Source organism: Polypterus senegalus, chromosome 1 (assembly GCF_016835505.1).
Source record: "Polypterus senegalus isolate Bchr_013 chromosome 1, ASM1683550v1, whole genome shotgun sequence".
Taxonomy (NCBI): Eukaryota; Metazoa; Chordata; class Cladistia; order Polypteriformes; family Polypteridae; genus Polypterus; species Polypterus senegalus.
The window spans coordinates 202545371-202571967 of record NC_053154.1 but is presented as its reverse complement, the minus strand read 5'-3'; the positions used below and the strand labels follow the sequence as shown (position 1 = coordinate 202571967).

Genomic DNA, 26597 nt, shown 5'->3' with positions numbered 1-26597 from the left:
ATCGATAATCAGTGTGACCTAAAAGTAAAGGAATTCATGAACCTCCTGGACTCTTTTGATTTGAGACAGCTCGTTAATCAGCCTACACATAAAGCAGGTCATACGTTAGACTTAATTATTACTAAAGGACTAAAGTTGATATAAAGCAGATCATTGATATTGGTCTATCAGACCATTTCTTCTACTATTTAATATAGAAATAATGATAGAAAACATTCATGAGAAGCATATTGTTAAAAAACGCTTCTTTGACTCATCAGCAGCTTTAAAACTTACAAACATTCTAAGCAATCAGTCCGTTTATAGTGCCAGCTATAATAGCAGGATAATGTAAATAGTAAAGTGGAAAACTTTAATTCTAAAGTAAGAGCTGCTGTTGACATAGTTGCACCTGAAAAGACAGTTAAAAATCTTCTAGCATTGTTATTCCATGGAAGACCTAAAGTTTGTCTGATTTTAAAAGAACATGTCGTAGAGCTGAGCGTAAATGGAGGAAAACTAAACTAACTATCCATTATGAGATATTGAAGGTTAAAATAACAGAATACAATAACACAGTCCGTCTTGAGAGGCTGCTATTTCTCTAGAATTATAAATAACAATGCTAGTAATCCCAGAGTCTTATTTTCTACAATTGATCGTCTGTTAAACCCAGGTAACACAAAGGAATGCCCCAGAATACTTCTAGTGAAACCTGTGAGAACATTGTTGTATTTTTCAATCAAAAAATTAATGATATTAGAAATAACATAGTATATCTCCCCAACACTGGAACCTCCTAAGCCCCAGTACTCCGTTATAAACAAATTAAATCTTTCACCAGGATAGATTTACCTGATTTACATAGAATAATCTCTCAACTGAAACCCTCCACCTGCGTCCTTGACCCAATACCAACAAGGTTTTTCAAAGAAGTATCAGGCGCTAATTGATAATATTCTTGACATAGTAAATTCGTCATTAGATACGGGGTCTTCCCAGACTGTCTTAAGACTGCTGTAGTTAAACCCCTACTCAAGAAAAATAATCTTGACCCCTCTGCTTTGTAAAATTTTAGACCCATCTCTAACCTGCCCTTCTTAAGTAAAATTCTAGAGAAGGCAGTCATTATGCAGTTAAATTACCACCTAATAAACATGCTATTCTTGATAAATTTCAGTCAGGTTTTAGAACAAATCACAGCACAGAAACTGCACTCGTTAAAGTAGTAAATGACTTGCGGTAAATGCAGACAGAGGCCATTTATCTGTTCTCATCCTCTTAGATCTGAGTGCTGCATTTGACACCATTGATCACAATATTCTTAGAAATCGCCTTAGTCAATGGGTGGGCCTCTCTGGCAGTGTCTTAAATTGGTTTGAATCCTACCTGGCAGGGAGAAAATTCTTTTTTTGTTGTGGTAATCGCAACTCAAAGACACATGATATCTATATGGTGTTCCACAAGGCTCTATCCTGGGTCCGCTTTTCTCAATCTATATGCTTCCGTTAGGTCAGATTATCTCAGGTTACAACGTGAGCTACCACAGCTATGCTGATGACACACAGCTGTACTTATCAATAGCACCTGATGACACCGACTCTCTCGATCACTAACACAATGTCTTACTGGTATTTCTGAATGGATGAATAGTAATTTTCTCAAGTAAATAAAGAAAACTGAAATTGTATTGATTGGCAATAATGGATTCAATGAGGTTATCAGAAATAAACTTGATGCATTAGGATTAAAAGTTAAGGCGGAAGTAAAAAAACTTAGGGGTAACTGTTGACTGTAATCTGAATTTTAAATCACATATTCATCAGACCACTAGGACAGCATTTTTCACTTAAGAAACATAGCAAAAGTTAGACCTCTTATATCATTGAAAGATGCTGAGAAATTAATTCACGCTTTTGTTTTCAGTCGACTAGATTACTGTAACGCACTCCTCTCAGGACTACCCAAAAAAGACATAAATCATTTGCAACGAGTGCAGAATGCAGCTGCTAGAATCCTAACTAGGAAAAGAAAATCCGAACACATTTCTCCAGTTTTGATGTCACTACACTGGTTACCTGTGTCATTCAGGATTGACTTTAAAATTCTGCTTATGGTTTATAAAGCCTTAAATAATCTCGCTCCATCTTATATATCGGAATGTCTGACACCTATATTCCAAATCGTAACCTTAGATCTCAAATGAGTGTCTCCTTAGAATTCCAAAAGCTAAACTTAAAAGAAGTGGTGAGGCGCCTTCTGCTGCTATGCACCTAAAATCTGGAATAGCCTGCCAATAGGAATTCGCCAGGCTAATACAGTAGAGCACTTTAAAACACTGCTGAAAACACATTACTTTAACATGGCCTTTTATAACTTCACTTTAACTTAATCCTGATACTCTGTATGTTCAATTCATCATAATAACTATTCATGGTGGCTCTAAAATCCATACTGACCCTACTCTCTCTTCTGTTTCTTTTCCGGTTTCTCTGTGGTGGCGGCCTGCCACCACCACCTACTCAAAGCATCATGATGCCCCAACATTGATGGACTAAAAGCCAGAAGTCCACGTGACATCATCATCATCAAGTCCTTCCATGAAACCCTAAATACAAAGAGGACTGTTTCATTTATGTTAGGTAGATTGCCCAGAGGGACTGGGCGGTCTCATGGTCTGGAATCCCTACAGATTTTATTTTTTCTCCAGCCGTCTGGAGTTTTTTTGTTTTTCTGTCCCCCCTGGCCATTGGACCTTACTCTTATTCTATGTTAATTAATGTTGACTTATTTTATTTTCTTACTGTGTCTCTTATTTTTCTATTATTCATTATGTAAAGCACTTTGAGCTACATTTTTTGTAAGAAAATGTGCTATATAAATAAATGTTGTTGTTGTTGTTGTATCAGAATATATTTCACTATCTAAGGAGATGACCAATTGCAACAATCCTGCTGTGTAAAATGTTTTACCCTGTACTTCCTTGCCTTAAAAAAAAACAAGACTTCCCTTTGGGGTATATGGCACAAACTTGCTGGTTATAAAGTTCTATTTAACATACTTAATTTTTTTTAAGTCTACCTCTATTGTCCAATACAAAAACGCAACTACTTCTATGCTAAGGAAACATATAGAATAATATCATTACTGCTATATAGGAATAATGACAAAACAACTCCTTAGATTCCCAGAAAAACACATCAACATTAATAAACATTAAATAGAAATCAATTAAAAGCTGTAAATTATATTTGTCTCTGTAAATGCATTGTATTTAAAACAGACTTCTATGCAAATAATGTTTACAACTGAAAATCAATGAGACGATCATATAATGTGACAGTGTCTCATTTTGGAAAAGACCATAACTTTAATTTCACAATAAATTGAGAATTGGCTAAAATAGAGTGTATGGTGGATGGACATGGCACCTCAACAAATAAAATGTTGATTATTTTGCTAAGTATCTCAGCTTTTCTTCTATACAATTTTTACTTCAACTTGAAGAGTACTGGTGAACCTCTGTAGTTCTTAGTGTTTTCCTTCTCTTTCTGAGTAGAGGACAAAGATGACTGGGGCACAATAATAAGATAAAGACAAAAACAAAATAAACTTTACTGCTCATCCATCCCGCTATATCCTCATCCAACCCCAAAAAATAAAACACCTACTGAATACTAAAAACAACTGCCATGTAGTTGTTTTGTGAACTTTTTTTTTTAGATTAAATCAATACATTCCATATTAAATCCTAAAGCCTATCGAAGCCTACTAATATTTTCAATTCTTCCTCCATTAATCAAGACGACATATACATGCTGCAAAATGTAATTGAAAGAGCTTAACATTCTGTTAATTTAATTTTAACAATTAGGACACTTAGCTGGACTATTATACATTAAACATAAACACCATGTCAACATTAATTTTCATATATTAAATAATCTTTCTCTGAAACATAAAAAACTTACATGGTCTGCAGATAGGGTATAGTTCCGGAAGACTAACATATGAAGCATATCCATCATCAAAAAAAATAAGAAACCTGAAAAATATAGAAATGATAAAGAATTTATTAACATTTGGTTTTTTTAAGAGATACTAAAAACAGTAAACTACAATTTTTAAAGGCAAGATGTAAACATTCAAGTTCAGTCTAAATTATTATACACGTAACAGAATGAAAGATGAAATATGAAAACATTGAAGGTAAAAAGGAAAAAAAAGACTTGCATTTGAAATAAGTCTAAAAAAGCAACACATTAGAAAACAAAAATATATAGCACATGAAAGCTAGTATATAAACTAGAAGCTATTATTAAAAGTGATTGTTATTAAATCTAAATTATTAGAATAAAAGTGAGAATTTCTGAGAACAGAATTTAATTCTATAAAATATAATGCCATGGTGTTAAATTTGAAGGTTTTATAGTCGGAGACAAGCACTGAGGACATCTTTAACTGGTAAAACATGCTTCTTGTGAAAAATACAGCATACACATTATGTAATCAAAATTTTTTGCACTACATTTTATACTTTGCCTAGTCAGTCTAAGAAAATACAAGTGACAACCAAACTTGACTAAGATGTACATTTCATTAGGGTTGAAAAATTTGACAATTTACTTTCTATCTGAAAAACTGCATGGAGGCTCTTGTTGAATCGATAACCTCCAAAATATAATGATCTAATGGTATCAAATTAAACCAGGAAAAAAAGGCAAAACTCATAGGATGAAATAACACATACTTCAATTTAAAACAACATGAAGATTTTGAGCATAACATTTAAACTTTCCTTGTTTCATCAAAAAGGTACATTTCTGTTACGAAGGCCAGGCAAACATGAGACAGTGTTATTCAGGGATTGACAATTTTTTGATAGTAGTCGTCTAATGAGTCACTGCATGAATGGAGTGGTACTCACAAAAATTAAGTCATCCAACTTGTTCTCCACGTCTCACTTCCACTTTGAAAATGAGCTTCTTGGTTTCTGACTGATTCTGTGATGTGCAGTATGCACTTTTGCTATCACAATTAAACTGCAGACTTAGACATCTCTCTCTCTCAGATATATATATATATATATATATATATATATATATATATATATATATATATATATATATATACACTAGCCATGTGCTCCCAACTATGTTGGGCGTGTTAAAGTTGTCTGTGAAGGTCTCCCTGTTTAAACGCGCCTGCCAGTCGTGAACTGGGCCCTTCGTCGCACAGCATTATGATTTTTTATAAGGGAAACAAAATTACAAAAAAAAAACTTGGACATTGATTCGATAGGAACGGCCTGCTCAGAATCACTGTCCGAATAGTAATTATGTGGTGGTGTGGGAGCATTTCTGCTTCTGTCCGTTCACGGTCCGTCTCGTTTTCACGACGCTATCATTTCCTCTCACGATGTCTTCTCAACGTTTCTCCAATCTCGCAGGTTGCTTTGTGGCAATCAAAGAGTAAGGAAATATACGAGCAATGGTTATAAAAAGGGGGACACATAGGTATCCAGGCTCTTTAAAGCATAAATAGGGATCACTTCACTGACATGTGAGCAAGCCACGGTACAACTGTGAGATACGCAGCACTCGCCGGCTACAAAGTAACAATAATAATTTCCGGAACGTGCTGTTACGTTGTCATTCATTTTACCCACTATCTTTCTTTCATTCATATGTTACGTATTCACGTACCTTTTATCTTTGGCAATCTCATTCTCTAACCAGTCCTCAGGAGCTAACAAGCATAACACTGTCCACCACCCCTTTCGTTATTCCGGCACATTGTTGACATCCGTGAGTAACAACAACGTACTAAACTGGAAGGTGGTCTACGCATGCGTGAAATTCGCGGACAAACAAAGATCAAGATCTAATTGAAGATCTCTTTAGTTAATTTAAAGCATAACAATTTGTTTAGTTTGAATGTCTGTGTTTTGAGGTGTGACTGGAGTACTACAGTCTTCAGTAGTATAAGCCTGGAGGAGATTCTTAATGCAATGTCTTTGTTTTAGCTGTCTCTCTACTGCCATCTAGTGCTTGTTCTTCTAATTCATTCGCGGACAAACAAAGATCAAGATCCAAATGATTTTATATATATATATATATATATATATATATTGTCACGCTTAGGTCACAGATTTGCACAGAGACACAGGTGGTTGTAGAAAACAGGGATTTTATTCAAACACTGCAAACAAACATTTCTTTCTTTTTTCAAAAGCTTAAACGTGCTCCATGACAAGTCAGAGATGACAGTTCCGCTAGGAGCAGAGAATGTCAGAGAGAGAGAAAGAGAGATAAAAGCAAACAATCAATTCCAAAACTGACAGGTGCTGTACAAGCCTTTGAAGTCGGAGGAGTACCGCGCGAGGTTTGTATTACACGTTATAGCGCAAGGATAAGGAGCAATGTGTTCCCAGGGGCCTCTGTATCTTCCTGGGGTGCGATCAGCCCTCCAGCTCACAATATATATATATATATATATATATATATATATACATACATATATATATACACATACATATATATATATACATACATATATACATACATATATATATATATATATATATATATACATACATATATATATACAGTAATCCCTAAGCTATATCACGCTTTGACTTTCGCGGTTTCGCTCTATCGCGGATTTTATATGAAAGCATAACTAAATATATAACGCGGATTTTTCGCTGCTTCGGGTTCTGCAGACAATGTTTCTTTTTACTTCCTGTACATGCTTCCTCATTTGGTTTGCCCAGTTGATTTCATACAAGGGGCGCTATTGGCGGATGACTGAGAAGCTAACCAATCAGAGCCGCAGTTAAGTTCCTGCTTGCTGAAGGCAGTGTTAACCAGGAAGTCTCGTCTCGCTAATTCAGCATCAACGTGTTTCGCTGTGTAAAGAGTTGTGCTCTTTTGTGTTTATCTTTGTGCATAGTCAAGCCCTTCATTATGGCTCCAAAATGATCTGCTACTGCTTCAGGGGCCATGCCCAAGCGCAAACGGAATATGTTAACGATTGCCGAAAAGGTAAGCGTTTGGATTTGTTGAAGGCTACGATTCTTTTTATTTAAAAGTAGGAAAGGAATATAAGATCTACGACGAGTGTCCTTTTAACCAGGGTGCAAAACAAGTTGTATGTGGATGTAATAAGGCAGTAGTCTGGATGGAATCTGCTTTAGGGATTTGGATTGAAGACTGCCAGAAGAAGAACAACGGCAGTGCTACACAATGCGCCTGAAGTGGCTCCTTTAAGGGCTGTAACGCTCTCTTTTGTTGTGCAGTAAAATAAAACTCATTGTTATCGGACAAGTCATCGTGTCATTGTTGGTAACCATAATTAATTTTCTACTTACAGGACTTAGTACATGTACATACGTTTAGTGTCACTGTACACACACATTTACTGTATACTATTTTTGTTGCATTATGCGTATTTATTGCTGGTGGCATGTCTATCGTAATGGCTGTAACATGTGATATCGGAGACACTCAATATCTTTAAAATAATATTTAGGTTTTACTGTATATAAACAGTATGTTTATATACATAATTTCAATGAATCTTACCTAATATCTAAGAGAATACAAAGGGATTATGCTGTATAACTCTCAGGGGAATATTTATAAACAGTGTGGGAGAGTTTATAAGGGCTTAAAATATATAAAAATAACCATAGAAACATATGGTTTCTACTTCGCGGATTTTCACCTATCGCGGGAGGGTCTGGAACACAACCCTCGCGATCGAGGAGGGATTACTGTATATATATATATATATATATATATATACTACACTTTAAGCCCGTTACAATAACGGGCGCTAGAAAAGTAGTGCATAAACATTAGTAGGAACAGTCTATGTTAAATGGCAAAGAACCTTGACCTCATTCTGTTTCTTGTCTTAATTTTTTTGTCAAAAATATTTTTGTAAGAAGCCTAAAGTAAAATAATAAAAATAAAATAGAAACGTATATGACAATGCAGTAAGTATAATTAATATTGCCTTAGTGTCATTTTCTTTTTCTTCAATCCATCTATTTGCTCATATTTTTCTTTGTCTTTCAGCCTTTCTTTTGTTGATGTTTACTTGCTGAGCTGATCATTCTTTCAGGAGATGTTGCTTATATAGGATTTGATTGTCTGTGCATTTGTCCTACTTGACGTGTCCTTTTTTTGGGTGGCATGTTGTTAGTAGATAGTCACAGTAATATAGGCTTGTACATCCGTAATATTGACTCTTACAGTAATACTGGCTTGTATGTGGCTGTAATATGCGTCACTGTATTGTGTGCCCTTAATTTTCTCTTACAGTAATACTGGTTTGTATTTCCGTAAAATGCCTGTAATTGTCTCTGACAGTAATACTGGCTTTGATGTCCGTAATATGCCTTTAATTTTCTGTCACAACAGTGGCCAATCAGCAGATTCTTACCAGCAACTGATGTAATGTGTTGCGTGCAGCTGATAACCGTGCCTGTGGTGTCTCCCCAGCAAGTAGTTTAATGTGTGGCATGCAGCAGCTGATGTAGCCTGTGGCGTCTCCCCAACAAGTAGTGCTCAGTTCCCCAGCAAGTGTTTGAATCCGTGCTGGCGTGCAGCTGATTATTGTATATCTTGTTTCCCCAGCAACAGATTTTATGTACGCGGCAGCGACTACTGAATCAGCACTCTCCCCAGCAATGATATCCTTTATTTGCTTATCATGCGCGGCCGCAGCTAGGCCATTCACTTTGTGCCCAGCTTCCAGTGTGTGTAAGTCCACTGTGCCATGTGCATGCGTGGAGCATGGTGCGATGTGTGGTGCGGTCCTGCGCATGCGCACTTCACCAGAAGAAACACACACACACGGACACCCCTGGAAGCACACAGGGGTTTTATTAAAGAGGATATATGAGGATGTATGTGTGTGTGTGTGTATATATATATATATATACATACATACATATATACACATATATATATATACATACATATATACATACATACATATATACATACATACATATATATACACATACATATATATATACATACATATATACATATATATATATATATATATATACATACCTTTTGCCTTCAGAAAGGCCTTAATTCTACGTGGCATTGATTCAACAAGGTGCTGAAAGCATTCTTTAGAAATGTTGGCCCATATTGATAGGATAGCATCTTGCAGTTGATGGAGATTTGTGGGATGCACATCCAGGGCATGAAGCTCCCGTTCCACCACATCCCAAAGATGCTCTATTGGGTTGAGAACTGGCGACTGTGGGGACCATTTCAGTACAGTGAACTCACTGTCATGTTCAAGAAACCAATTTGAAATGATTCGAGCTTTGTGACATGGTGCATTATCCTGCTGGAAGTAGCCATCAGAGGATGGGTACATGGTGGTCATGAAGGGATGGACATGGTCAGAAACAATGCTCAGGTGGCCCGTGGCATTTAAACGATGCCCAATTGGCACTAAGGGGCCTAAATTGTGCCAAGAAAACATCCCCCACAGCATTACACCACCACCACCAGCCTGCACAGTGGTAACAAGGCATGATGGATCCATGCTCTCATTCTGTTTACGCCAAATTCTGACTCTACCATTTGAATGTCTCAACAGAAATCGAGACTCATCAGACCAGGCAACATTTTTCCAGTCTTCAACTGTCCAATTTTGGTGAGCTTGTGCAAATTGTAGCCTCTTTTTCCTATTTGTAGTGGAGATGAGGGGTACCCAGTGGGGTCTTCTGCTGTTGTAGCCCATCCTCCTCAAGGTTGTGCGTGTTGTGGCTTCACAAATGCTTTGCTGCATACCTCGGTCGTAATGAGTGGTTATTTCAGTCAAAGTTGCTGTTCTATCAGCTTGAATCAGTCGGCCCATTCTCCTCTGACCTCTAGCATCAACAAGGCATTTTCGCCCACAGGACTGCCGCATACTGGATGTTTTCCCTTTTCACACCATTCTTTGTAAACCCTAGAAATGGTTGTGCGTGAAAATCCCAGTAACTGAGCAGATTGTGAAATACTCAGACCGGCCTGTCTGGCACCAACAACCATGCCACACTCAAAATTGCTTAAATCACCTTTCTTTCCCATTCTGACATTCAGTTTGGAGTTCAGGAGATTGTCTTGACCAGGACCACACCCCTAAATGCATTGAAGCAACTGCCATGTGATTAGTTGATTAGATAATTGCATTAATGAGAAATTGAACAGGTGTTCCAAATAATCCTTTAGGTGAGTGTGTGTGTATATATATATATATATAAATATATATAAATATATATATATAAATATATATATAAATATATATATATATAAATATATATATAAATATATATATAAATATATATATATATATATATATATATATATATAGTGTCATGGTGGCTAAGTGGGTAGCGCTGCTGCCTCGCAGTTAGAAGACCTGGGTTCACTTCCCGGTTCCTCCCTGCATGGAGTTTACATGTTCTCCTCGTGTCTGCATGGGTTTCCTCCCACAGTCCAAAGACATGCAGGTTAGGTGCACTGGTGATTCTAAATTGTCCCTAGTGTGTGCTTGGTGTGTGTGCATGTGTGTGTTATTGCGCACTGCGGTGGACTGGCGCCCTGGCGGATTTTTCAAAAGTAAATTTTTTTCCCTGTGCTTAAAACTCATAAAAAAAGTGTTTTTAGCGAGCAGATCGTAGAGCTATAGCGCAAACTCTTGCAGTGTTAGTTTTCTCTGTTCTTCAAGGTTTTCTTAGTGTTATTAAATGTTTTTACATTTAGTTTACTATTACGCTGAGCATTCAATGTAATATAACTATATTTGTGCTTAACTCTTTCAGGGCAGATGTCGACTATTATCGAAATTCAGGAGCAGAGGAGGGTAATCAGCTGTAAACTGAGACAAAACTCGCTGTAACATTTTAGTTCGACTCTGTAGCTTCATTGATGTGACCTTGATTCCCTGCATGTGCATAAATCGTGAAGAAAAAAACAACCTCAAAAATTTCATCGACATTAGAAGACAGACCAAAGCAAATGTGCAAAGCGAAATACTCAACATTTTGCATATCATCACTGAAAAGGACTCTGACTTGTTGAACTCCGATTTTAATGCAAGAGATATGGAGATGTAGATCAAAAACGAAAGTGAGTTATCAGCATCAGCTGATCAGTCCCCAGCTGATCGACGTGCTGAACATGTTCATGTGCCTGATGCACCTACAGTAATGTTCACCAAGGATGACTGACACAATGACAAGAAGTACAAATCAGATTGCATTGCATTGCATCTGCCACCACTGTCTACATGCCACACGCAGATAGCCAGGCTGCCAGCCCACCACACATTTCTGCTGTCCATTGAGCTGCCCCCATACAGCTGCTGCTGCCAGAGATGTTGAACAGGGACCAGCAGCAGCCTCAGCATGCAGCAACAGACAATTTATTTTGATTTATGTGTGAAATTATGTAACTGTCAGAAAACTGAGATTTTTGTAAAAAATTTTCAGCCCTCAAAGAGTTAAAAACTTAAAAAAATATATATTTACATACAGTTCATACGGTCTGGAACGGATTCATTGTATTTACATACAATCCTATGGGGGAAATTACTTTGGTTCACGACCAAATTGGGTTACAACCAGAGTTTTAGAACGAATTATGGTCGTGAACCGAGGTTCCACTGTATTACTGTCAGACAAAATTACAGCCATTTTACGGAAATACAAACCAGTATTACTGAGAGAGAAAATTAAAGGCACACAATACAGTGATGCATATTACAGCCACATACAAGGTCCCTTGCCATTTAATACAGACTGTTCCTACTAATGTTTATGCACTACTGTTCTAGCACCCGCTATTTTAACAGGCTTACTGTCTAGTGTATATACACACATATACACACACACATACACACACACATACATATACAAATACACAATTAGGTCCATAAATATTTGGAAGGGGCGGCACGGTGGTGAAGTGGTAGCGCTGCTACCTCGCAGTTAGGAGACTTGGGTTCGCTTCCCAGGTCCTCCCTGCGTGAAGTTTGCATGTTTTCCCCGTGTCTGCGTGGGTTTCCTCAGGGAGCTCTGGTTTCCTCCCACAGTCCAAAAACATGCAGGTTAGGTAGATTGACGATTCTAAATTGCCCCTAGTGTGTGCTTGGTGTGTGGGTGTGTTTGTGTGCGTCCTGCAGTGGGCTGGCACCCTGCCCAGGATTGGTTCCTGCCTTGTGCCCTGTGTTGGCTGGGATTGGCTCCAGCAGACCCCTGTGACCCTGTGTTCGGGTTCAGCGGGTTGGAAAATGGATGGATGGATATTTTGACAGAGACAACTTTTTTCTAATTTTGGTTCTGTACATTACCACAATGAATTTTAAAAAAAACAACTCAGATGCAGTTGAAGTGCAGACTTTCAGCTTTAATTCAGTGGGTTGAACAAAAAGATTGCATAAAAATGTGAGGCAACTAAAGCATTTTTTTAACACAATCCCTTCATTGCAGGGTCTCAAAAGTAATTGGACAATTAACTCAAAGGCTATTTCATGGGCAGGTGTGGGCAAGTCTGTCGTTATGTAATTATCAATTAAGCAGATAAAAGGCCTGGAGTTGATTTGAGGCGTGGTGCTTGCACGTGGAAGATTTTGCTGTGAACAGACAACATACGGGCAAAGGAGCTTTCCATGCAGATGAAAGAAGCCATCCTTAAGCTGCAAAAACAGAAAAAACCCATCCGAGAAATTGCTACAATATTACGAGTGGCAAAATCTACAGTTTGGTACATCCTGAGAAAGAAAGCAAGCACTGTTGAACTCTGCAACGCAAAAAGACTTGGACGTCCACAGAAGACAACAGTGGTGGATGATCGCAGAATCATTTCCATGGTGAAGAGAAACCCCTTCACAACAGCAAACCAAGTGAACATCACTCTCCAGGGGGTAGGTGTATCGAAATCCATCCAATCTGAAGTCTACCATAAAGAGAAGACTGCATGAAAGTAAATACAGAGGGTGCACTGCAAGGTGCAAGCCACTCATAAGCCTCAAGAATAGAAAGGCTAGATTGGACTTTGCTAAAGCACATCTAAATAAGCCAGCACAGTTCTGGAAAAACATTATTTGGACAGTTGAAACCAAGATCAACCTCTACCAGAATGATGGCAAGAAAAAAGTATGGAGAAGGCGTGGAACAGCTCATTATCCAAAGCATACCACATCATCTGTAAAAAGCGGCGGAGGCAGTGTGATGGCTTGGGCGTACATGGCTGCCAGTGGCACTGGGACACTAGTGTTTATTGATGATATGACACAGGACAGAAGCAGGCGAATGAATTCTGAGGTGTTCAGAGACATACTATCTGCTCAAATCCAGCTAAATGCAGTGAAATTGATTGGGCGGCGTTTCATGATAAAGATGGACAATGACCGAAAACATACAGCCAAAGCAACCCAGGAGTTTATTAAAGCAAATAAGTGGAAAATTCTTGAATATATATACACATATATATATATATATATATATATATATATATATATATATATATATATATATATATATATACACATATATATATATACACACACACATATATATATATACACACACACACATATATATACACATATATATATACATACTAGCAAAATACCAGCTTACATGAAGAAGTAGTGTGTTAAAGAAGCAATGAAAAGAAAAGGAAACATTTTGAAAATAATGTAACATGATTGTCAATGTTATTGTTTTGTCACTGTTGTGAGTGATGCTGTCATATATATATATATATATATATATATATATATATATATATATATATATATATATATATATATATATATATATATATATTTACACACACACACACAAACATATATATATATACATATCTATACATATACACATACATATACATACACACATACATACACACACATATACACACAAATACATATATATATATATATACATACACACACACATATATATACATATACATACATATCTACATATATACACACACAGCTATTTCATATCAGTGCAATACGCTGTTTGTTAAAACGGATGACACCCGCTCTTACGTGCAAGTCTGCGTGGATATTATGAACTATCGTATTTGTTCAAGTTCTATTTAAATTTTAAATAGAAGGAATTTTTATTTAGTCGACAGAAATATCTTTGGTAGGAATGGTAAAAACAGACAGGAATATTATTCCTGAATAAATCAACTCAAACCTTAAACAACTTATAATATTTTGCTCTCCATAAAAATATATCCTGTCTAAATTATACAAGTTAGAAATAAAGTAAACATTAAAAGAACAAACATTCAAATTTCTTTACTCTTATGTAATTTTATATTTTATAAAAAATAAACTTAGATTTTAAATATCCCAAAAGATTTTGCTCTCCATAAAATATATCCTGTCAAAATTATACAAATTCAAATATGAACATGCTGCATAACAAAACCTGGAAATATAAATAAAATGTGTTCCTTTCAGCAATAACAAATCAAATCATTCAGTTGTCTTTGCTCATATGTCATTTTAGAGCTGGACGCCTGGCATCTTTTTGGCCACAGGATCGTTTCTGTTTGGTGTGAGGTTCTGTGTTGTGGAGATTCTCAGGATGGATTGCAGGTGCTCATCAGTGAGGCGACTCCTGTGTGCTGTTTTGTTAGTCTTTATCACTGAGAAGAGCTTCTCACACAGATATGTGCTACCAAACATGCACAAGGTTCGAGCCGCATGTAGGCGGACTTTTTGTTCTTCAAAGTCACCAAAGCGCCGTGCAAACTCAGTGCGCTCAGTTTATCAGCAAAGTGCGTGTTTGGGAACACCGTAGTGACGACTTGGTTTAACATTACTTGGTAACAGGGAAAGTGGGGCAAGTGGTTGTGTCTCCCATAAAAGCAGCCTCAATTGAAATCACTTTGTGATTGTGCACGGTAAAACGTCCGCTGAAGTGTCAGATTCTTATTTAATTCTTCTGCTTTCTGTATCTTCTGCATTGCATTCGGGTCTTTCAGGTTTCCCTTTTTTTTTGTTTTATAGTGCCGTCTTAGATTAAATTCTGTAATTACAGCCACATTAGCTCCACAAATGAGACACGGGTTCAGTAAACATATACTCAGCCTCCCATCGGTTTTAAAGGCTCTATTTTCAGAATCAACTTTTCTCTTCAGCATCGTGTGAGCTAGCCGCAATAACTTGCAGCATCATAAGGTAGACTTGATTAACGCGTAAGTGTTGGCAAGGCAGCTGAAGCGCTGCATTATGGGATCTGTAGTTTATTGTGTTACCAGCGCTTCATATACCGGGCTTTAATAACAATAATACAGTATATAAAATGATCTGCGGGCGGATATAATTACGCCGGGCGGATGTGGCCCTGCCCCTTGAGTTTGACACATATGGACTAAATAGAACTTGAAAAGATATATTTTTCAAATGTGATCGCGCAATTCAGATAGAGTTGGCCAGCACTACAGCCTGCATGCCTCAATAAGTCATCCTCCCTCGCCTTACTTTTTACCGTTCATCTAATGAATACACTGAGTATGGCTTTACCAAAACAATCATTGATGGCGAATAAAGTATCCATTATTGAGTATGTAGATCGGGTTATATATATATACATATATATATACCCGCGTATCATGCGAGAAGTAGTGTGTTAAAAAGCTAGAAAAGAAAAGGGAACATTTTAAAAATAGCGTAACATGACTGTCAATATACAGTATTTGTTTTGTGAGTGTTACTGAGTGTTGCTGTCATCAAGGATTTGATTATCATTATTTCTTTCAATCAGGTTCGTATTTGTAGGATGTGTTGTGTTCAAGTTACATTCCGTGTTTGTCAATCGTTGTAAAGATGACAGGTTTCATTCATCGATTCGTTTCTTACTGCATCAATAAACAGCTCGTCTTCTTCTTTATCTGAGACCTGACACACTGCATGCGGGTTTTTTACACTGTCTTCCTTTAGCGGGACATTGACTTTTCCACGTGTGCTTTGTTTCCAGTAGCTGGATTTATGAATATGCTTGTATCAGGCGCTTCATATTTTTGCTGCCTTTTCAATTGTGTAATTCGGTTTTGTTCAGCTCTTTGGAACTGTTGCTTTTATCTGTGCACTCGTCAGTTCCGTGAGCCACTCGGTGTACATGCATCGAAGGTTCCCAGCTGTGCTGGTGCCATCTCGTGCTATGTCCATGGCTGTATTTAATGTTACCTTAGTCCTGGCACTTAAAACTTTCTCTCGCAGTTTCGCTGAGTTTGTGTCAAACACCACCCTGACCATCTCATCTTCCTCTCCATAAGCACAGTCCTTCACCCGTGAATATTTACCCGTGGCAGTTTGCTATTGGATTGCCGCTGACGGACGGCCTTATATGGGCAGGCACTAAATTACAAACGCCAGCGGCAGCCTGTCTATGAACTTAATTTAAAGTGTAGGTTTACATCGTGCTTTGTTTCCGAAGTAGCAGAACTCATGAATATGGTTGTTTATGTCACTTTCGCTTCGCTTCTTATTGTTTTGCTGCCTTCTCAATTATATAATGCATGTTTTCTTGAGCGCTTTTTTGAGGTCTTCCTGGTTTTCTATGTACTGCGTGATTACGTGGGAGGCGTGATGATGTCACACGAAACTCCGCCTCCACGGCGTTGAAGCTCATCTCCATTACAGTAAATGGAGAAAAACTGCTTCCAGTTATGACCATTACGCGTAGAATTTCGATATAAAACCTGCCCAACTTTTGTAAGGAAGCTGTAAGGAATGAACCTGCCAAATTTCAGCCTTCCACCCACACGGGAAGTTGGAGAATTAGTGATGAGTCAGTGAGTGAGTGAGTCAGTGAGTGAGGGCTTTGCCTTTTATTAGTATAGATATATACACACACATATATATATAAATACATACATAAAAATAAATAAATCACCATCTTCTCGATTGCAGCTTCTCGCGCTATGCTTACTTAAAAGCCTGAACCATCCCTGCTTTGTTTTTCGCTCCTGTTGGGGGTTGTGCTCCCCTATGATGTTTATCTATTCTTTAATCGATAACTAACTGCATACTGAGCTCCTTTTACTGCTAAAAGAGACATGTTTGTTTGAAGTGTTTGAATAAAGTTCCTGTCTCTACAATCTCCTGTGTTTCTGTGCAATTCTGTGACCCAAGTATGACACCCTGCAAGCCCCACTGTCCCTGAGATTGAGCCGCTGCACTAGGCAATCCTGAGAGCGTCAGCACTTACCTCTGCGTGCTTGCATGCAGCCTGTTCAAGTGCAGTTGGCTTAATGATTTATTTTTTTTTTCATCCATGTCATCAGCTGCACTTTTTACATATTGTTCCAGTAGTTTTTAAAATAGTTTTTACAGTTCATTAGCAGTGTGTAAAATGATCAGTGTTGCAGTAATTGTGATGATCTTTGCATGAAAAAAATGTGTTCCATTAAAATTTCATTTTTTCTTTGTTAATTGTGATGTTTACTTAAAGTGCAGCAAAAAAGTATTTGGCATCCAGGGATGCATCAACGCTCAAGTATGTGGCAGTTTAAGGGTTAAAGCCCCAAGATGCCGCAGAAACAAGCTGCATCATCTAAGGTTTCTAGCAATGAAAACACGCTTACATGAATTACAGTACATACAGGTGCCGGTCGTAAAATTAGAATATCATGACAAAGTTGATTTATTTCAGTAATTCCATTCAAAAAGTGAAACTTGTATATTAGATTCATTCATTACACACAGACTGATGTATTTCAAATGTTTATTTCTTTTAATTTTCATGATTATAACTGACAACTAATGAAAGTCCCAAGTTCAGTATCTCGGAAAATTAGAGTATCAATTAAGACCAATGCAAAAAAAGGATTTTTAGAAATGTTGGCCAACTGAAAGGTATGAACATGAAAAGTATGAGCATGTACAGCACTCAATATTTAGTTGGGGCTCCTTTGGCCTGGATTACTGCAGCAATGCAGTGTGGCATGGAGTCGATCAGTCTGTGACACTGCTCAGGTGTTATGAGAGCCCATGTTGCTCTGATAGTGGACCTTCAGCTCTTCTGAATTGTTGGGACTGGCGTATTGCTTCTTCCTCTTCACAATACCCCATAGATTTTCTATGGGGTTAAGGTCAGGCAAGTTTACTGGCCAATCAAGAACAGGGATACCATGGTCCTTAAACCAGGTACTGGTAGTTTTGGCACTTTGTGCAGGTGCCAGGTCCTGTTGGAAAATTAAATCTGCATCTCCATAAAGTTCGTCAGCAGCAGGACGCATGAAGTGCTCTAAAACTTCCTGGTAGACGGCTGCGTTGACCTTGGACCTCAGAAAACACAATGGAAATCACTGACTGTGGAAACTTTACACTGGACCTCAAGCAACGTGGATTCTGTGCCTCTCCTCTCTTCCTCCAGACTCTGGGACCTTGATTTCCAAAGGAAATGCAAAATTTACTTTCATCAGAGAACATAACTTTGGACCACTCAGCAGCAGTTTTGTCTTTAGCACAGTCGAGACGCTTCTGACGAGGACTTTTGTTCAAGGGTGGCTTGACACAAGGAATGCAACAGCTGAAACCCATGTCTTGCATACGTCTGTGCGTGGTGGTTCTTGAAGCGCTGACTCCAGCTGCAGTCCACTCTTTGTAAATCTCCCCCACAGTTTTGAATGGGTTTTGTTTCACAATCCTCTCCAGGGTGCGATTATCCCTATTGCTTGTACACTTTTTTTCTACCACATCTTGTCCTTCCCTTTGCCTCTCTATTAATGTGCTTGCACACAGAGCTTTGTGAACAGCCAGCCTCTTTAGCAATGACCTTTTGTGTCTTGCCCTCCTTGTGCAAGGTGTCAATGGTCATCTTTTGGACAACTGTCAAGTCAGCAGTCTTCCCCATGATTGTGTAGCCTACAGAACTAGACAGAGACCATTTAAAGGCTTTTGCAGGTGTTTTGAGTTAATTAGCTGATTAGAGTGTGGCACCAGGTGTCTTCAATATTGAACCTTTTCACAATATTCTAATTTTCTGAGATACTGAATTTGGGACTTTCATTAGTTGTCAGTTATAATCATCAAAATTAAAAGAAATAAACATTTGAAATACATCAGTCTGTGTGTAATGAATGAATCTAATATACAAGTTTCACTTTTTGAATTGAATTACTGAAATAAATCAACTTTGTCATGATATTCTAATTTTATGACCGGCACCTGTATAGTGGTAACATCTGTATTTTGCATTCTAAGACTGCGGGAGACATAGCAGTACAGTATACAGGTTTACCTTTTCTCTATTTTTAGGTAATGTATTATGCTGATTTTGAAATTAAATGAAAGTGTTTTGGGGGCATATTTAGGGTTTAAACTATGAAAATAGGCATTTTTTTTACTCACATCTACAGTTATTTCCAGTTTCAGATAAAAAGTAACCGCGTCAGATCTGGGGCGTGGGGTGGGTGTTGTATATCGTGATCGTGACTGAGAGAATAAAAGTGAAAAAAATGCTAACTTTTGCAAGTACTATAAATTTACACTGGCTGTTACAGACACAAATCAAATGTATGCTTTTATTGTATAATATTAACAATAAGAGCAGCTCACTACTCAAAATGATAAATTTGCCGGGGAGCTGGTTTTGAACTCACGACCTCCAGATTATAAGTTTGCAGATCTTACTGCTGCACCACAGAAGCGGTCTTATCATACTTGCACTTTTTGTGAAAGTGTTCATTTGATATATGGACATCAGTCTTCACACACTATACAGTTCATGTCTATATTTTGTCATTTATTATTACAACATGAAAAATGTTTCTGTTTTAACGGTGTTTACATAGATTGTTGTAGACACAAAACACAAATGAAATTATTTACCCTTACAATTCTAGGTAGCTCACTCCCAGATAATCAATCAAGGCAGGAACTGGGAAAACTTCTTGGCCGTTCTGCAGGGGTGGGGGGACGGTATAGCTGGCTGCTTGGGCTTATAGACACATTTACAAGACAAAAGACGTTGACTGAGAGGTGCAAAGGATTTAAGGTGGGCCGGATTTATGAGTTTTTTTCGTAGGCCCTGGTAATTCTAGTGTTAATAAAACAGACGTAAATGCAAAAGCATATACGTATGCACAAATTCCTCAACATTACACAAGGCAGAAAGAAAAAAAGAGTGTGGCACCCAAGAAGAACTGCAGAAGTGTTGCTCGATTAAATACTGTATCACCAAAAGATATTGAATGGTTTAATTTAAAATTGTTGTTACGTGAATCGATAGGAGCAACGTTAAAGATATTTTAACTATAGATGGACCTACGTACACTACCTTTCAAGAAGCGGCATGAGCAGCTGGGTTATGTAAATCGGATGACTAGATGTTTGAAATGATGTCTGATGCTGCTTCTGTAATGACACCTGACAAATTAAGACACTTCTTCGTGTACTTAATCATAACAGGTGAAGTTGATGTTTTACAATTAAGGCAAGCATTCAAAGGAACATTATCCGAAATGTTGAATAAACAAACCGCTCTTTCAATCATCAAAGAAATGTTAGAAGCAGAAGATTTAACGAGGCAGCAATTTGGACTTCCAGAAGAAATAAACGAATCAGAGGTAAGGAAAGAGATAACAGCAGACGAAAATTTAACAGTGGAAGACCATAAAAAGTTAATTCCAAATATTATTTTTACTTAAGTTTTAAAGTAAAATGTGAACATAATACATATGTAACAATTCCCATGAAAAAAACAATCTCTTTAAATTGTATTTCCAGAAAAACAAACCCCGGGGTTGGCGAGCGAAGCTATAAAATTTGTAATAAACCTTGGGCAGATTCTCTACATGGTTCTTTTAACCAATTTTTTTGGATAAATACCAATGACTGACAAAACTGCATATTTTCATTTTCAACTTTAAAATAATTTATCAAATGTACAGAAATTTAGGCACTGAATCAATTCCAAATAATATCAACAATTACCTCATTCTGTTCTTGCTGTTGGGCATTTCAGCAACAACACCAGCATACAGCCATACTTGGTTCCCATCTTTATACTTGGCCACAACACGGGCACCCACATGCAGCTTGTCCAACGTAGGGTGGTAATCAAAAGCCACGTGATTTCCAGAAAGCAAACTTTTTCCCTTGTTGTCAAATTTCACTTTATATTTGAAGCTTCCAGTATCTTGGTAATAAAAAAATAAACAATTTTAGTATTTTTTTTTTTATTTCAGACCACACACATATACACTCACTACAGATACATTTAATGTAACCACACTGACCCAGTATTAAAAAGGTGACACAAATGTCTATCTTAAATAAGACAAAAAGTACCCAGGGATTGCATGAGCAAAACTTTTCCTACAGTTACAAGCTAAACTTACTGACAGGATTGATTGCAATTAGTGTTCCTTTATGCCATGTCTTTGTTCTCTTCTTGCCCAAAATTCTCATGCCGAGTACCAACTCTCCTTCTGGGTTAGAGTTCTTATCTGGCTGTTGCATTGGAGGTCCACGAGACACTACAACTGTTGTTGGAGTTGAGGGAGTCACAGTTGTTGAGCCTTAAGAAACAAAAAGCAGACAGAATATATTACACGACACGAGGAAGCCTTATGGCACAAATAAGACTAACACTGCGAGACAAAAGTAAAATATTACAAGAAATGTAAAAAACAAAATAAAAAGGTTAACAAAACAAGAAAAAAAGACTTCTAAATTTATACAAAGCAAGTACTTTTTAAATACCCACCACCTCTGTTTGTTGTTGTTCCCCTCAGCAGGGAGGTAGAAGGAGGTTCTGGGGTTTTTTTGGTAGTAGCATCAACAAGTTTTTGCACATCCTGGGCAGATTTTTTTAAAGCAGCCACAGTATCTTTAAACTGAGCAAAACAAATAAGAAGAAATGAATGAATGACAATGAAGAGAAAATAAATACTAGCAAGCTAACACTTTCTGTTTCTTTGTGTTATTGAATATTTATTAAACCAAACAAGTACAATAAAAATAACTATTTCAACCAGTCAAAACTATAAAACAGAATGCCTTGCCATCAGCAGCTTATGACCCACAAAGAAGGCTTTAAAAAAAAAAAAAACCAAAACACGAATGAACACAACACAATGTCATAGAATTAAACAAACATTCTGACACCAACCATCAGCCAATCTAGCTTCCAACCAGGCACATGGCAGATTGCCACTAGTTAAAATGACCAATTTTTAATAAACTATCAGAGAGTAAAGGAGGGATTCCAGCAAGAAAATCAGGCAGCATCATGCCAAAAGAAACCATTAAGGTTCTCCGTGGGGTTCACAAGTTGTGTAGTGAAAAACTGATCAATAAACATAATTAAAGACAAACACAAATTGCAAAACAGAGATAAGGTAATTCTAGAAAATGAACATAACAATACCAAGGGCAATTAAAGAGAAGGGATGACAACAGAGATGAGTGGCAACACCCATAGCTTAACAACTGCATGAAGCAAGATGAATACACATATTTAAATTGAGTTCGTTGATTAATACAGTCTCAAGAAATAAAAAATAAGTTTTTAAGAATATTTCAACATGGGGTGGGGCATGAAAATGAGAAGTCATGCTTCCACAATGAATATTATCCTAAACAATGTTGTACACAGGACTAGGTACAGAGCCATCACTCTCATCAAACTCAGTAACAAGGAAAAGGCAGGATATCTCACAAACTAAAGAAAAAAACAATAATAGGACACAACCATAGCAAGCTAACCTGGACATATCACCTTTAAGCATATCAACAAGCACTACGATAATTTGGCATGCCTCGATCAGAAAAGAGATGATGCTGCCGAAATTCAAGGAGCCTTACTGTCAAAAATGAAAGCACCAGTCTTCACAGTAGACAAGATGATTCTCAACCGCTTGGAAAGTTCCAAGTACAGAATAAATCAATGGTTTTAAATACGAGGCAAAAAATTTTAATCTCTGAACACCAGAAATGGCTATAAGATAGTATTAGGTACTACAGTCAAAACTCAAATTACTTTTGAGACTGGCAATATATTTTTTAATAAATAATAAATGTACTACTGATTAAGTATATACACTTCTGCCTCTTATCCTTCAAAATGCTCGTTAATGCTCTGCTGCTCAAAAAGATTCAATAGCAGGTATTTGCCTCTCTTGAACAAATAAAAGTAAATTTTTTTTCCCTCAATATCTCACTCATAAACTACTACTGCCAAGCAAACACAACATAAGGCGAATATTATGCTTGCATCAGCTTACCATTCAGGTTAACCAAAAGTACACCGAGTAATATTTTTAAAGGTACTTGCTCAATTTTTAGACACTGTTCACTTACAAATCCTTTCACAAAGACATTACTTGTGAGGCAAAAATAAATCAGCACAAAAACATATTTCTCCTTCACTTCTGATTTCTTATGTTTAAAGGTGTTTGTAACTTTTCCACTTAAGTTTTAGCACACCAGTAAAACAGTGTTTACGAAAATCATTCCGGAAGAGATATTTCATCTGGTTTACTGGCTCAAACGATTTATAACACACTCCTATTTTAGGACATGCCAATCTGAGTGCTATGGAGAACCGGGATGACCAGTTGACAGGAGAAGCTAACCAGTTCCAAAATGAGTGAAGGGTAAATATTTGGTTGTGTAGTTCAAACTTTTGTAAGTATATCCAACCACAGTGACCTCATCTGGATCAGGTTGGTGTGTTAAATATAACAGATAGGTAGAATCAATTTTTGACATATCTCAACTATAATATGAGAGGAAATACCTTTTTCATAAATTCAGTGGTGTTTTAATTCTAGACATTGTCTCATATTTTTACTAATTCTGTGGTTCCTGTCCTCAAAATAAATTAGTTCAGCACTCAAGGAAAGTTGGACTTCAACTGTCTTGATTAATTTATCAAACTTTGTTTCAACAGTACACCAATCTCCTTTGAAATCATCTTTTGTGATTAACACCTTTATATCATGCTGAGGAATTCTAAGCTTATTCTGAAATCACTGCCTGATGAAGTGACAGACAGTGACAAGATTGTCAATTCCAAATTTCTGCTTAATACTGGAAAAACACAAGGCATTTTTATGCTAAGCAGCCAGCATAATCAGCAGTGGCTATATATGAATATGGGGTCCTTCATTACTGGGCTGAATTCCAGAGGGTAAACAGGAATCTTACTGATGTTTATACTGAGGTTTTGAAGAGAGTATATAAAAGAAAAAAGATGGGTAAACACAAGTGTATCTAAACATATGTTATCATAAAAGCATCAACTAAAAATGGTCAGTCTCCCTATTTTGCTTCTTTGAATTAAAATATTTCACTTAAAGCTTAATAGATTGGGAAGCTATTACGTGCTTACCAGTGATGAATCCTTTGTAGCAATTTTTGTTGTGGTTGTCGGAGGTGGTTTAGTAGCAGGTGTGACTGTACAGACAAAAAGAAGTTATTTTTAAAATATTGAAAATGCTCAAAAACATGGAAATAAAGGTATATCATTTCTGCACTAAACTAATGTTGTTTTTGTTGTTTTTCTTGAATCTGTCTAGAACAAAATAAGCCTGACATTTTTAAATAACAAAAGACTAAAACGTAAACAAGTAAAACTGATATTGGAACTAAAAATTTCTCACAAAATATTTAATTGAAAAGAAACATAATAGCTGAATAAAATACGCTTTTACTAAAATAGTTTGACAGTGAGACTAACTCTAAAAGTTATGGAACTTAAATATGTGTTAACAGTCAGTCAATGTCAGTCAGTTAATTTAATGGAACTGGTAGACCAAGGAAGACCTCCATTGCCACAAAGTGAAAGCCCCAAATGTCTGTCCAACAGACCAGAAACAGTGTTCAAGAGGAAGATGTTTATCTGCAGAAGACTTCAAGAATAGAAATACAGTGGTGACACTGCAGAATGCAATCCACCAGGGAGCCACAAGAACAGGATAGCCAGATTACAGTTTCCAAAAAAGTACTTAAAAGAGCCTACAGAATTCTGGAAACTGGTCTTGCGGACAGACGAGACAAAGAATAACCTGTATCAGTTTGATAACAAGAGCAGACAAAAAGTAACGGTTCAAGATCCAAAGCACACCACCTCATCTGTTAAACATGGTGGTGGGAGTGTTATGGCTTTGGCATGTTAGGCTACCAAAGACACTGGCATAGTTATATTCACTGATGATGTAACTGCGGACACCAGTTGCACAAGGAAGTGTACAGTAACATCTTATCTGGTCAAGTTCCAGTAAATGCCTCCAAACTCAATGGATGGTGCTATACCCTACCGTAAGATAATGACTTCAAACATAAAGCTAAGGCAACACAGGAATTTTTCAAAGCTAAAAAATGGAAAATTCTTGAATGGCCAAGCCAGTCACCTTATTTAAATCCAACAAATATATGCCATCCATATGTGAAAGAAAAACCTTAAGGGGACAAGCTCCTGAAAACAAGCAAAAGCTGCATTAGAGGCTTGGAAGAGCATCACTAGGAAAGTTACTCTGCTTCTGGTGATGTATGTTAATTGCAGGCTTTAAGCAGTCATTGCATGCAGGACATATGCAACAAAATACTAAATGTGACTGCTTTAATATACCTACCATTGCTATGTCCCAAACATTATGGGGCCCTGACTGAAATGTTAAGCACATACCCTTAAAGTTTGCAATGTGCACTTTAATCATATTGGAATTGTTTGACTTGGAATTTTAAACTGTGGAGCAGAGCAGTAAATAAGGCAAAATGTGTCTTTGTCTCAAACATTATGGAGGGCACTGTATCTAGAATATTTATTCATGTCCTTCTGCTTCTAATGGTGGTATTATACGCATTCAGCTGTCAAAAAGTATTTTATGCTCTTGCTAATTTCCTGTCTTATTAGAGATGTTTGACATACTGTATAACATTTTCATGTCTTCAGACAAAAACTGGTATAGGATAAAGGGTACCTGAGTGAATAAACAACACTTATGCCCCCTTATCATTATTTATCATTCAATAAAAATAAATAAGTTAAACACATGGATCACTTGGTCAACTTTTTAATAACTGGAACTGAGTCTTAACACTAAGTATAGGCATTTATAAATACTTTATTGATCTGTATATTCAAATTGGTATTCAAAGAAATACAAATAAATAATATTTCAGACCTTGTGAGAAGTGTGTAATGGTTGTGGCATGCTGTTTAACAACATGGAACTAATGTGCTAAGAGTATGTAAAATTTAGAAGGCTAATAACTTATGGTTCTCTTAATGATGCACAGAAAAATGTTCCCTCTAAGCTGAGCATGTGAGCAATCGCTCACACGAATTCAGAGCATCGCTCATACTTCCCGCACGATCGCTCATTCTGACTGCGTCGCTCGTACTTATCGCGAAAATTGGTGCTCATAAATTTTTGGCTTAAACAAAATGTTGCTCATAAACAATGTTTTTTGCTCACTATATGCTACTCCTTAGAGGGAACACTGGCACAGAGATGAAAATGTTTGACTAAACTCCAGAAAATACTTGACAGAAAACTGATTGCCTAATCTCTTTTTCTATTATGTTTTGCACATTTGTTTTGTGCCATTGCATA

General features: G+C 37.0%; 1 protein-coding gene across 2 annotated transcripts in view; it reads right to left on the bottom strand.

Moving 5' to 3' along the window:
* The window catches only part of setdb1a (SET domain bifurcated histone lysine methyltransferase 1a), a 171125-nt gene that overhangs the window by 90261 nt on the left and 54267 nt on the right, over window positions 1-26597 (bottom strand). For both annotated transcript variants that reach the window (XM_039767415.1, XM_039767422.1), the window contains exons 4-8: window positions 24371-24435; window positions 21743-21872; window positions 21375-21554; window positions 20968-21172; window positions 3951-4024 (exon numbers count right to left, since the gene is read on the bottom strand). In XM_039767415.1, the coding sequence (XP_039623349.1) occupies window positions 3951-4024; window positions 20968-21172; window positions 21375-21554; window positions 21743-21872; window positions 24371-24435 (654 nt within the window). The remainder of the gene's footprint in view (window positions 1-3950; window positions 4025-20967; window positions 21173-21374; window positions 21555-21742; window positions 21873-24370; window positions 24436-26597) is intronic.